Below are 13126 nucleotides of genomic sequence, written 5' to 3' on the forward strand. Positions count from 1 at the left end.
GTTTCATGATTTTAATTAATAAGACATGCTTTTTAATTAATACAATTTAATTTAACTATTAAAAAGGAGTCGAGAAAAATTAAAACGAAAAAAAAAAAAACGGAATCCAGAAATATTTAAATGGAAAAAACGGAATTTGGGAAAAAATATGCGGATTTCATAGGGCCCTAACTATCCCTCAGCCTTGCCGCGCCCCCCAGTTTGGCAACCACTGCTTTATTTTTTTAAATGGATACATTAATCGTGTTTATTATATATTTTTTTATTAAAGTGGAAATCAGTTTACTAAATAATGTCAACTTGACTGACTGCTTCACTTCCACTTTAAAGGGATATTTGTTGTTTCGAATTACAGGTTGTGGTTTGGAGAGTTTGTTAGTCCAAATGAAGAAGATTAGAAGCCAACAAAGATAAAAGCCAAGATTAGAGAAGCAGTCCTTGGTAAAATGACATGCACACAACAAAAGGTTCGAATTGTATTTCTGTGGTATCCTTGAACACAGCGTCTTCTCAACATGATGTAAACACACTAACTAGCGGAAGTGTTTGTGGGCAGGTCAGACTCTGTTCGTATTTCGCGGGCAGGTGGGGATTATGCAAAAGTGTTACCCAGTGACGTATAACAGGCAAAAGATTCGAAAATATGACAACTCGTTAAGGCGATTCAGAATCGACTCTCTCTTTTGAGAGACAATATCTTTATTTATCATGCACTTTTTTGATTAACAACTTTGCAGATTGTTTTCATTTAAGGATAGCTACGTTATAAACTGCAAAAGCGATATTTTTCAAAAACCCATATGACCTGCTCTTTAAAGTTGAAAGCATTTGTGCTGCTGAATAATTTTATGGAAACCATGATGCGTTTTTTTCAGGATTCTTTGATGAGCATAAAGTTCTAAAGAACAGTATTTATTAGAAAAAAAAATCTTCTGCAACATTATAAATGCCTTGACTGTCACTTTTGATCAATATAATGTATCCTTGCTGAAAAGTATTCATTTCTTTCAAAAAATTACTGACCCCAAACATTTGACAGATAGTGTGTTTTTAAAGTGCCCCTATTATGCCATTTTTACGGTTCCTAATATTGTTTTGGGAGTCTGCTACAATAGGATTACATGCATGCAAGGTCAAAAAACGCTTTCGTTTTCTCAAAATATGCATTTAATATCACCTCATTTTCCAGCGATTCTCAAACGATTCTTTCAAAGCAGTTCTAAGATTGTCTATCTAAACCCCTCCATTCCGTGAGCCTGCTCTGCTCTGATTGGTCAGATGGCCTAGTCTGTTGTGATTGGTCTACGACGTACAGCGCGTTTTGGAAACGATACGCCTATTTTAAATAGTTCTGTATTTTGAACGCTCTATAGAAAATATAAACATCTATTATTTATCATACTTACAGGTTGTGATTCAGTGGAGCAGCTGGTCCAAATAAACAGGATACTGATCCATCTTTCAACAGCAAGCATTTTGTGAATCCTGCGTAGGCCTGGGCGATAAAAGGGCATCGATATTTATCGACGGTACACCTTCATCGATAACGATATAAAAAATGTTCGATATAGCGCACAATATAGGCACGTACTATGAGTGATGCAGACAGCTCACACGAACACATGCTGAATTGAGTGCTGTGCCTGCCTGTGATGAGGAGATTGTGAATAAAAACATTAATATTAGTCGAATTTAAAATAAACATTTGCATTTGAATGCAAAAATGGTACAATCGAATGTTAGGGGTGCGTCAGGGAGCGTCATCAGTGGTGCGCGAGATGCGGTAATGATGACGTAAGTGACGTTGCATTTGAATGTTTTGTTAGTCTAGCCCACGAGACACGCCGCTGCTGTGTTATTCGTTCAAAATATTAGAGAAATATAGTAGCTCAATGCGTAGAAGATCTTGATTAGGTTAAAACCGAAACCAAGCCATTCACACAGAACGCATATTCAGCACATTTTTAGACAGACAAATATGACTGCTGCACTCGCGTCTCATGCAAGAGATGCAAAGAAAGTCATGCAAAGTTAAAACAGTTTTAAGTTTAGAAAACACAACGCGAATTTGTGAAGGTTTATTTAATTTCACTGCGTCTCATTTGTTTTTAAATGCAATCTGTATGATCGGCGATTTGGCTCTTTATATTAGGCTAAGCAATGCATAAACACATGATGCTGTTTTGTTCATAATTGTTTATGCAGTTTAAAAAATTATATTTGATTTATATATGTTAATTTAGACGTTATGCACGCTTTTATAGACAGTTATTTGAATTGACAATTAATGCGCTGCATTATTTTGCCCATTGCGCCCTCCTGTGGCCTCGGGAAACAAGTCAAAAGTTTCCTTAAGATTTATTTAATCTGCATATAAAACATAAGAAAGGAGATATTAGTTTAAATTTTATTTTGTGTTTGACTGTTAAAAAATAACATATATGCCTATATATATTTGTTGTTTGTCTTAATAAAGTGGGCAAATTAAAAATACAGTGTTTAAAAAAAAAAAAAAATTTATATTGCTCTGTTTTAAAAAAGGTTATAAAAAATGTCAATAATTATCGATACCGAACGATATGAAACATATGTCGTTGATATATTTTTTAGCTATATCGCCCAGCCCTAATCCCGCGTTCAACTCGACAAGATTAGAGAAGCAGTCGTCAGTAGAATGATGTGTTTGTGGGCGGGGTCAAGTTGTTCGCGGCCAGCCAACGTAGAACATAGGCGCGCACTATGCAAATGTGTTACCCCGTGACGTGTAGCCGTCACAGAAGTGGGATTCGAATTACTAACGACTCGTTTCAGCTGTTCAGAGTAGATTGTTTAATTTGGGAGACAATAACTTTATTTATCGTGCACTTTCAGCTTTACAACGTTGCAGATCGATTACATTAACATACAGCTACATTACACACTGCATGAAAGGCAATATTGGAAATGGCATAATAGGGGCACTTTAAATATTGTTGGATTTCAGAAGGACAGAAAAAGTTTAGTTTTGGTTTAATGGGGAGCCAGTTTTGGAAAAGGATGTATAACATTAACAGATTACCAGTCCTCATTTTTGTCAGTGACTGGGGAGTTATTACCAAACCAAAAACCACCTGAACCAGCAGGATCTGAGATATTGTACCCCCAGAAGCTGGTGTTCCCACAAACATACACATATAAACAGTGGAACACTCTATTTTACACTTGCACGATTGCTGTATGTTAATCAGTGAAAGGTGCCTGAATGGAGAGATGTGTGGTGAGGATCATGCAGCTCTTCATCAGGCGGGGAAAAGCGAGCGGGGAGGACACGCAGACACACCAGGCGTGGAGTTAAACCTGCGAATGTGTTCGTGCACTGGGCTTCTAAGAGCTTCTCTACCTAGATCGTTTATCAATGACAATGAAAGGGATGGTCAAATTATTCGCTCACAGTCTCTCTCTTCCTGTCTCTCCCTCTCACCTTATCGCCATCTCTGTGTCTCTCTCGCTTTGTCACAATCTCTTTTTCTCTCCCTCTTTTCTCCCTCCTTCGTTTTCGTATCCATAGCTTCCACCCGCATCTCCATTCTCTCTCTTTCAGCACATTCTGTCTGTCCTCCACTTCCTCTCAGACCTGAGATGCATGATTAGGAGACACTAGAATATCTGTGGTTTTCATGTCAATTCAACCCAGCTCTGATGGAGTGAGCGTATCCTGCCTGCTTCTCTGATATGCTGTCATAAGCATGTTGTTGTCTAATGTTGGGATTGATATCCGGAGGAGAGCTAAGGCTCAGATTTTATTTCGTTGTTAAGCCGGAAAGCTCATTTGAAATTTTTAAAGGACACCGTCCTCCTCATGTTCTTTGAAATGGATGTTTCTCTCTGTAGGAATCCCTCAAAGCTATAGTTAAAAATATAGCATGTAACCTTTAAGGCTACTCCTGAAAATAGGTCCTTAGGCCCTACTACCCGTTTGCATTTGTATAGTTTGAATGTGTGTGAAATATATCTGCATTTTCTTGTTTAGGTGGTTGTGCTGCCTTGTGTAGTAGTGACTTCCGATTTAAATACACCTTGCCAACTGAGATGACTTGACTGTGCATCAACATCTGCGTTGTTGTGAACATTTCCCGAGGAAAAATCCCCAAAATATATATAAAATATAAGACGCTTTTTAGTAAATCATACGAAAATAGTCAAATCTATGTATGCATGCAACAGATGGACATCTTTGTTTGGTTGTTGCGTCGTGTTTTACTTTGAATTTTAAGAATCAGTTGTAAGATGCAATATCAAATTAATTTGAGTATATTTAAAGGGGTCATATGATGCGATTTCAAGTTTTCCTTTCTCTTTGGAGTGTTACAAGCTGATTGTGCATAGATAAGATCCCTGAAGTTGCGAAAACTAAAGAAATAATGATCTTTAAAAAAGCATCATATGACCCCTTTAATATAATCAGTTGTACAAAATTAGTTAAACTAATTTACAGACCTAGTTCTAATAATATGGAGTGTATATATGTATAATGAAATACTAAATACTTTTATTTATTTTTAAAGAAATGAATACTTCAGCAAGAATGCATTAAATTAATTAAAAGTGAGTAGACTTTTACATTGTTACAAAAAACAATATTTCAAATAAATTCTATTCTTTTCAACTTTCTATGCATCAAAGAATCCTGAAAACAATTATTGATTATTTATTTCTATTAAAATATTAAACAGCACAATTGTTTTAACACTGATCATAAGAAAGGTTTCTTGAGCAGCAAATCAGCATATTAGAATGATTTCTGAAGGATCATGTGACACTCAAGACTGTGGTAATAGCTGCTGTTGTGTCTGCGAGAAATTCAACTTTGCCATCACATGAATAAATCACATTTTAAAATATATTAAATAGAAAACAGTTGTTTTAAATTGTAATATTACGGCTTATTGCTGATTTTGTAGTATATGCAGCCTTGGTGAGCATAAAAGTCCTTTATAAAAAAAAAAAATCTTTCAGACCACAAACTTTTAAAAGTTCACCTATGACATGCTGATAATTTAATATTTCATCCGCGGACATTTTTATAAATCGTTTTACATGCACCTAACACCAGAGACTGATATTTGATAAAGTGATTATCATGTAGTAGGGCTGTGCGATTAATCGAAATCGTCATAAAATCGCGATTTGAGCATGCACGATTTCTAAATCGCTTTACAGCACGATTTTCCGCGCCCCGACCTCCCGCAGTATGCTATCCGAACCAATCAGAATGCAGCGCGCCTAAATGGAGCATGAGAACAGAACAGACCGGGAATTCACACTGAATGCATTTATGACTGTAAAGCATATCTGTGTGTCAAAATCGTGATTAAAATCGAAATCGTTTTTTTTGTCCATATCGCACAGCCCTATCATGTAGCCTATTTGACCTTTTCAGATGACACTTCTGCTTTTGAATTGTTTTGTTTGAAAATTAACACAGATCAGTTGGAATTACACAAAAGGTGCTGTTTTAGAGATTAAAAAGCTGTTTTTAATTAATGTTGAATCATTCAGTCTTTTTTATGTTCAATGAAACTGCTAAATATCAGTCTGCCATATACTGGTATATCTATAATTGATAAAATGACTAGATTTAGGTTTGCAAACAGCTCACTTTGCATCAGGACAGCTGTGGATCAAAAAAACAAAGCCTTGGCTATCTACTTCTTGATGGTTATCTTTTGTGAATTCCTAAAGAGGCTATTTGTCCTGATTGGCAGTAATTACCGTGAGAAGAGCACAGGTACACCCAGGTGACGCTGACGATTCGATGGCATCTTTTCAGGCGGTGATGTTTTTTGGAGTGTCCTTGTGTCTCTGCGTGAAGGAGCTGCAGTGGAACAGCGGCCATAGCCCTGCTTCTGTTCCCTCACTTAATCACTCACACTAATTAACTTCCTGGCTCTCAGACTAATGGACAGTTAGTGCCTCTCTGAGCTCCACATCAGCCGACAAAAGACTTCTGAATATAACGCTTGCAGCTCAATTATGCCTTCAGTTTGTTTTTTTATGAAGTGATTATAACCGGTGTTTCAAGTTTTTTAATGTGAAGGTGTATTGTCAGTGCATCTGCTTTCAATATCTAACCCAGTGAAAGTAGGTAGGAGACAGGTTACTTGATCTGCTAATATCCGTCTGTGCACTCAAATTGAGCGCTCTCTTCTCTTTATCATTACAAGACATGCCCCTTACTGCTGATTGGCTACAAGTGTGTTGTGGGCAGAGGCGGACAGTAACTAAGTACATTTACTTGAGTATTGTACTTAAGTACACTTTTTGAGTATCTGTACTTTACTTGAGTATTATTTTTTTGGGAACTTATGACTTTAACTTCACTACATTTGAAAGACAAATATTGTACTTTTCACTCCACTACATTTCTATCAAGGTCCTCGAAGTAGAAAGTCGTTACTATGTAGCAGCGGCTACATGAAGTGATTTCCCAGCATTTTTTGAACACTGACCAGTTGCAAATGTGGTATTTATTTACAACAATTCAATAATAAGAAGTTAATATTGTGGTATACATTACACACAATATTGTCTGATTTTGCTAAATTGTGTACGTGAAAATATTACCTATAAAGCCACAGAAGAACTGTTGTGCGTCTCCTAATAAAACACAATAGGTGTTGGACTTGAAGCAGAACTGCAAAGACCGTTCTGTGTGTGACATCAAAGTACAGCGAGAGTGATTAGGCAGCATTTTTAAAATGTTTGTTTTGATGTCTGTCAAATAAGTCTGTTGCTGTTTTGCTTTTTTGTTAAAGCAGTGTTGCTGTTGTAAAGTTATACAGCTACAGTTGTGTTGCTGGGTTTTAAAGCAGGTTTGATTTTTTTTTTTCTTATCACTCTGTATTTACAGGATTTCACTGTACTGTAGTTCAGTTGTACAGTTGCTTCAGAAGTATTGCAAGTACTACGTACAACAATAAAACAGTGCATTGACATAAGAAAGGAAATTTACTTTTGGTACTTAAGTACTTTTAAAAGCAAGTACTTCTGTACTTTTACTTGAGTAAAAATCTGTCTTTACAACTTTTACTTGTAATGGAGTAATATTTGACCAGCAGTATCTGTACTTTCACTCAAGTAATGGAGTTGAGTACTTTGTCCGCCTCTGGTTGTGGGACTCAGTCCGACGCTGTGGTCAAAAGCGGTTTTTAAAAATTGCTCAGTGCACCTTTAAGGCCCAATTCACTGGTTAGGTCAAATTTTACGTGCAATTTACACTCGATTATGCTGTGTGTTCTAATCAGGAGTGACATGAATCTAGCAAGAAGTAATTTGTCTGTTCACAATGAACAAGAACATGCAACCTGAAAACATTTTCTATGTAATATACAGTATAGTTTTGTGCAGCATGATTTTGATTTCATTTATTTAAAAATGTTGTTTAATGTACACTACCATTCAAAAGTTTACGATTGGTAAGATTTTTTTTCCTAAATGTTTTTTAAAGTCTCTTACGCTCACCAAGTCTGCATTTATTTGGTCAAAATACAGTAAAAACAATAACATTGTGAAATATTGGAATTCAAAATAACTCTCTTCTATTTTAATATATTTTAAAATGTGAATTATTCATGTAATGACAAAGCTGAATTTTACTCCGGTCTTCAGTGTCACATGATCTTTCAGAAATCATTCTAGTATGCTGATTTGATGCTCAAGAAATATTTCTTATCTATTTGTGCTAACTAATATTCATGTTGAAACCGTGAAACATTTTTTTTTTTTTTTCAGGAGTCTTTAATAGAACGTTAAAAGGAACAGCATTTATTTGAAATTAAAATCTTTTCTAGCAGTGTAAATGTCTTTAATGTCACTTTTGATCAATTTAATGCATCTTAGCTGAATAATAGTATTAATTTCTCTTTCAAAAAAAAAAAACTACAACTAAAGGATCCCAAACTTTTGAATGGTTGTGTAACAAACAATACATTTAATGTATTTAAATGTCATTACATTTCATTGCAGTAATTTTCATGTAGCATATGCAAATTGCTTTTCTTTGTCCATTTGCTTTTAAACATTTAAGCTCATTAACTTGTTTGTTTTATTTGTAGGGTTCAGAAGTTATTTATTTACATTTTTGTTTGAATGAATAAATGTATAAATAAACAGTTGTAGATATGTCTGTTTTTTCGAATTGAAAAATTATTTATCTGTTTATTTGTTTTATTTACAAGTTTATTTTTGAATTATTAAATTGATATTTGATTTCTTCAAATAATAGATTTTTTTAAAGACTTTATCAGCATTTCAGAGTGATAGTTTTGAAAGAGAATCATTCGTTTTGCATTGCATTGCATCGTAAAGTTTTTCTAATGAGCTCATTAATAATGTTGGCTGCTAATAATAGTAGCTGCATTGTTATAATTGTCTCATCATGCTGTGTCAGAAGAACACAAAACATTGTGACCTGCTAATGAGTGTTTTGTGTGTGTTTTTGCAGACATGCCCATCTTTGGCCAATGTCCTGCCCAGGATGTCTTCTACCTGGTCATGTGCAGCCACTGCAGTCAGGTAGTCAAACCCCAGGCCTTCCAAGCACACTACGGTAAGAACACCTTCTGCTGTCCACATCCACAGCTGACTCGTTCTCTGCGTTTCTCTCACTTTGCACTCCCTGCCGTCTTCAATGGAGGTGTTTTAGAAAAATCTTATCTCACTCAAGGGAATTAAGACAGAAATCCTTCCCGCCCCCACCTCTGCTCTGCCTCAACTATCATAACATGAAGAGAGAAGAACACAAGCCTTTGATACCCACCACCAGAGTTCTGTTTACTATCCTCAAGTTAATGTTTGATGTGCTCTTTTTAGTCAGCACGTCTGTGCTGTTTTATCCAATCTAGCACATTTAAAACCTCCCACAAGGCGTCAGAAAATTTCAGGATAAAAATAAAAATCAAATCGCTCCCATTTCAGCACACCTCTGATCTGTGTTTTAAGAAAATTACTTATTTGAGGATTTTATTTATTTATTTTTGAGCCGTTTAAAACGTGTCAGCAGTGGTTTAACACTGTAGCATTTATTTTAGCACATGAACGTTACAAATTCATCTGCCAAAATGCTTTGAGCATTTTTACAGATTTCAAGAAAGTGCTCTCAATCAAACGTTTGTTTGTTTGTTTTTTTGAGAGAGAGAGACAGAGAGAGAGATAACTCCTAATAAAGCTGGGGTGTTTTTCTTTATTGAAATCTCTGTTAAAAGTGGTCTCATTCTTACTTTGATTTAAAAAATGTTTGGCCCAGTCAAGGTCTTGCTTTGTCCCAGTTTTTCTTTCATTTCACCATAATTAATCTTGAACGAAAGTCTCTGTTACCAGATGCTGAGTCAATTTGTTGTTTAAGATTCTGAAGTAATAATAGCTGGTTCACTTGGACGCATTATTTCAGCATTGGCCACAAGAGGGAGCCAAAATGTCTTTAAATCCCAGTGGCAAATTGCTTTGGTGCTTTTTAGCGTGCAATAAAGTAGGGCAGAAAAAAATAATCAAAACACTTTCTGATGTTAATTGCAAATGGCTGTGTTTTAATTTACTTAACATGTCTGCATATGCTGTGTGTTTCAAAGTGAAGGAGCCACATTTTCTTCTGACATACTCTAACATGCATCTGGGCTGGTTTGCTTTGAGTCTGCCGAGTCACATCCAGTGAAATGCAAAACGCCTCGGGTTTAAGTTATATGCTGGCTTGTTTGTTTTTTTAACGCCATTTTCTCTGCCGTTTCGGTGTGATTTTATGGTCTTTAGATCTTTAGACTTAATATCACATTTGTAGCAATATGTAATTAGGGATAGTCATTTTTTTAATGACAGTCACAGTGCAAAACATAATTGCAACATTTCTTTGTTAAAATTGTGTACTAGCATACATAGAATAATGTTTTTTTTTTTGTCATTTGACATCTTCCTAATATGTCGATCTTTTAGTTACTCTCAAAGCTACAAGTGTTGTAAAACTCAGTGTAAAACTCAAAGTGCAGCTGTTCATGGGCTATCATAACCCAAAATGAGACTTATTTGATTGGAAGATTTCCCGTGGCCATAACTTAATCCAAAAACATGTCACAGGACTGAGAATTTGTGCAGATTGTGAAAGTTGCAGCACTCTCTCGAGAGCCAAAACATGTCGACATCAGTGCACTTGATGCTCTGTTCAGCTTCCAGAAGATCAGTTATGCAGGACAGCATTGATGTTTAAATATTCCACAGTATGATCTGTTTATTGCACTCAGACCGAGCCAGTTCTACTGCGTGTGTGTGTGTTTAAAGAGATCATCACACAATCACTCACTCTAGTAGTGAAAGTTTTTTTATGAACACTGGGACTCTTTTATTCTAGAAACTGAAAGATTAATGAGCAGATTAACTACACAGACCATGAAACTTTTAAATGCTCAAGTGCTTGACTAATAGTGTAGGGAAGAATCTAGTTCCGGCAAGTTCTTATTCAAGATAAATCATAATGAGCTGAAAAAAGCTGTGGTACTAAGGAATATGTATTGCAAACTACATATGAATCTGCAGTCAGAAAGTTAAGTACAGTTTAAAAATTACTTTTAAAAGGATTGGCCTTCGTAACAATTTATGTTATTTACATATTTTTTATACATGTATTTAAATGTGCCATAGTTTTTAATATGTGTTTAAGATCTGCTTGTTGAACATTTGCATGTTAAACACTTTGTGGGAGACGTTTGCTCATGATTATTATGATTATTTTATTCCCTTCTTAAATAAGAAATGAATTTGTATCCACTTCAGTTTAAAATGGGCTCAAAACGTTCCCTTTGATTGAAATTGACCAGCTGACTGTATATTATCACTTTAACTGTATTATAACTACATTATGCATTTGTGGATATTGTGGGATTCTGCAGTCACACTGCACCTCAGTTGATTAGACCGGTATGCATATACAGTTAGGTCCATATATTTGGACACTGACACAATTTTCATAATTTCGGCTCTATATGCCACTAAAACAGAATTAAAAATAAAACAATCAAGATGAAATTGAAGTGCAGACTGTAAGCTTTAATTCAAGGGGTTGAACAAAAATATAACATAAAATGCTTTGCTTAGGAATTACAACCATTTTTATACACAGACCCCCCTTTAGTTTTGAAATGCATGCTCAATCGGGTTGAGATCAGGAGATTGACTTGGCCATTAACAAATATTCCACTTTTTTACCTTCAAAAACTCCTGGGTTGCTTTTGCTGTATGTTTTGGGTCATCGTCCACTTTTAATCACTTGTAATCGCCGTCCAATCAACTTTGCTGCATTTGACTGAATCTGGGCAGACAGTATATCCCTATACACTTCAGAATTAATCCGGCTGCTTCTGTCCTTCAGTTATGTTACCCGCTCTATGAAGTGTTTGAAGTTTATTTCTGAAATTGACATTTAAACTTGCAATTATAACAAGCTCTTTTGCAAAGTGTAAATATTTGCATTGTACAATTTTTTTTCTCATACACAGTGCACATAGATTAGATTGTTTGAGGCCTCTGCCATTCTTAAAATGCGTCTTAGAAATATAAATCAAAAATATATTTTACTACTGCAAAATTACATCGACAAAAGATCTTGACAAATCGATAATGAATTTTAGTTGACTGTTTTAGAAATACAGGAAGTTTTGAAGGACTGCCGGCTTCTTGATTTGTTCTCCATTTTTGAAAAAAAGTGCAAAATTGTAAATTACTACACTGTGCCAATGTCCACACTTATCGTCCTTCTTTTGCATGAGGCTCTTGTTTTTATGTCGGTAGTTCCCTGTGGTCATTTGTCAGGTTGCGGTATTTGGTGTACAGTTTCCTTACAACAATCCCAGATTGCTTTTTCAACATGGGGCCGGAATGATACTGCGGATTGTTGTGGTGTAATTGGGGCTTTGTCGATTGGGCCTTTGGTTACTCAAATTGCTGCTGGCTCACTTTCTCAGAGCAGTGACAACATCCCAGCAAATAGCCACAAGCGTCTGTGAGAAATAAATAAGTCAAGGATTTCTTCATGGTGTCCTTCTTAGGGCTGGGTAAAAAATATGATATCTCGATTTTAATCGATTCTCATTTTTACAGAACGATATAGATTCATAAATCCCAAGAATCGATTAGTCTAGCCTGTTTTCAGATAATGGATGGAACATTGAAGGGCACTTCCCATCCAATAAATCGCAATAAGCATTGTGCTTTGGTACTTTCAATATGAAACAAAGTCTCAGATTTTAATATTATTTAAATAATAAATGCCATTTTGGCGCTGTTTAATAGATGGGAAGTCCGGTTCTTTTCCGCGAACCAGTTCTTTCGGACAGTTCGTTTCAATGAACCGGTTCAAAAAAACGGTTCATCGGGTTCTTTTACGCCCTAACGCAGGGGTGTCCAAACTCGGTCCTGGAGGGCCGGTGTCCTGAAGAGTTTAGCTCCAACCCCAATTAAACACACCTGAACCAGCTAATCAAGCTCTTACTAGGCATACTAGAAACTTAAAGGCAGGTGTGTTGAGGCCAAGGGCGTGTCTACGTGGTGGCCAGGGGTGGCACCGGCCCCCCCTGAAAGCTGGCTGGCCACCCCAGGTGCCCCCCCTACCAGATGTCTTGCGAAAGGCTTGTTTTTAGTAAATTTCTAACTGCATCTGACAGTGGTGGATCCTGGCATGTAGGCAGCTGCCTAGGGCCGCTTTCTTCTCTTCTTTATACTCAATTTTAGGCGGTTTCTATAGTGTGATCTTAATGACCGTGTCGAGAGCGCATAATGTTACGCGATCCATGTGCACGAGGACGAATCTCTCCACTCCCAAGCGGATTTCCTTCACTCACACAAAACTGGACGTGTACACGAAGTATTATAACATACATCGTTCCGCAAAGACAACCCCCCGACTGGCCCCCCGATTTTAAAATGCTCTAGACACGCCACTGGTTGAGGCAAGTTGGAGCTAAACTCTGCAGGACACCAGCCCTCCAGGACCGAGTTTGGGCACCCCTGTCCTAACGTAATGACGTCATTAGCGATGACGTAATGATATCAAGTCTATCGTCCCGGGCCGGGATGAAAATACACATTCAAATATATAAAGTCAGTA

At 36.4% G+C, this 13126-nt stretch overlaps 1 protein-coding gene across 2 annotated transcripts in view; it reads left to right on the forward strand.

Annotated features, from left to right (window-relative positions):
• LOC107656031 (ataxin-7-like) overlaps positions 1-13126 on the forward strand; it is a 40422-nt gene that overhangs the window by 10896 nt on the left and 16400 nt on the right. For both annotated transcript variants that reach the window (XM_016443683.1, XM_016443684.1), the window contains exon 5: positions 8483-8587. In XM_016443683.1, the coding sequence (XP_016299169.1) occupies positions 8483-8587 (105 nt within the window). The remainder of the gene's footprint in view (positions 1-8482; positions 8588-13126) is intronic.

This window comes from Sinocyclocheilus anshuiensis, unplaced genomic scaffold, assembly GCF_001515605.1.
Source record: "Sinocyclocheilus anshuiensis isolate Anshui unplaced genomic scaffold, SAMN03320099.WGS_v1.1 scaffold51, whole genome shotgun sequence".
Taxonomy (NCBI): Eukaryota; Metazoa; Chordata; class Actinopteri; order Cypriniformes; family Cyprinidae; genus Sinocyclocheilus; species Sinocyclocheilus anshuiensis.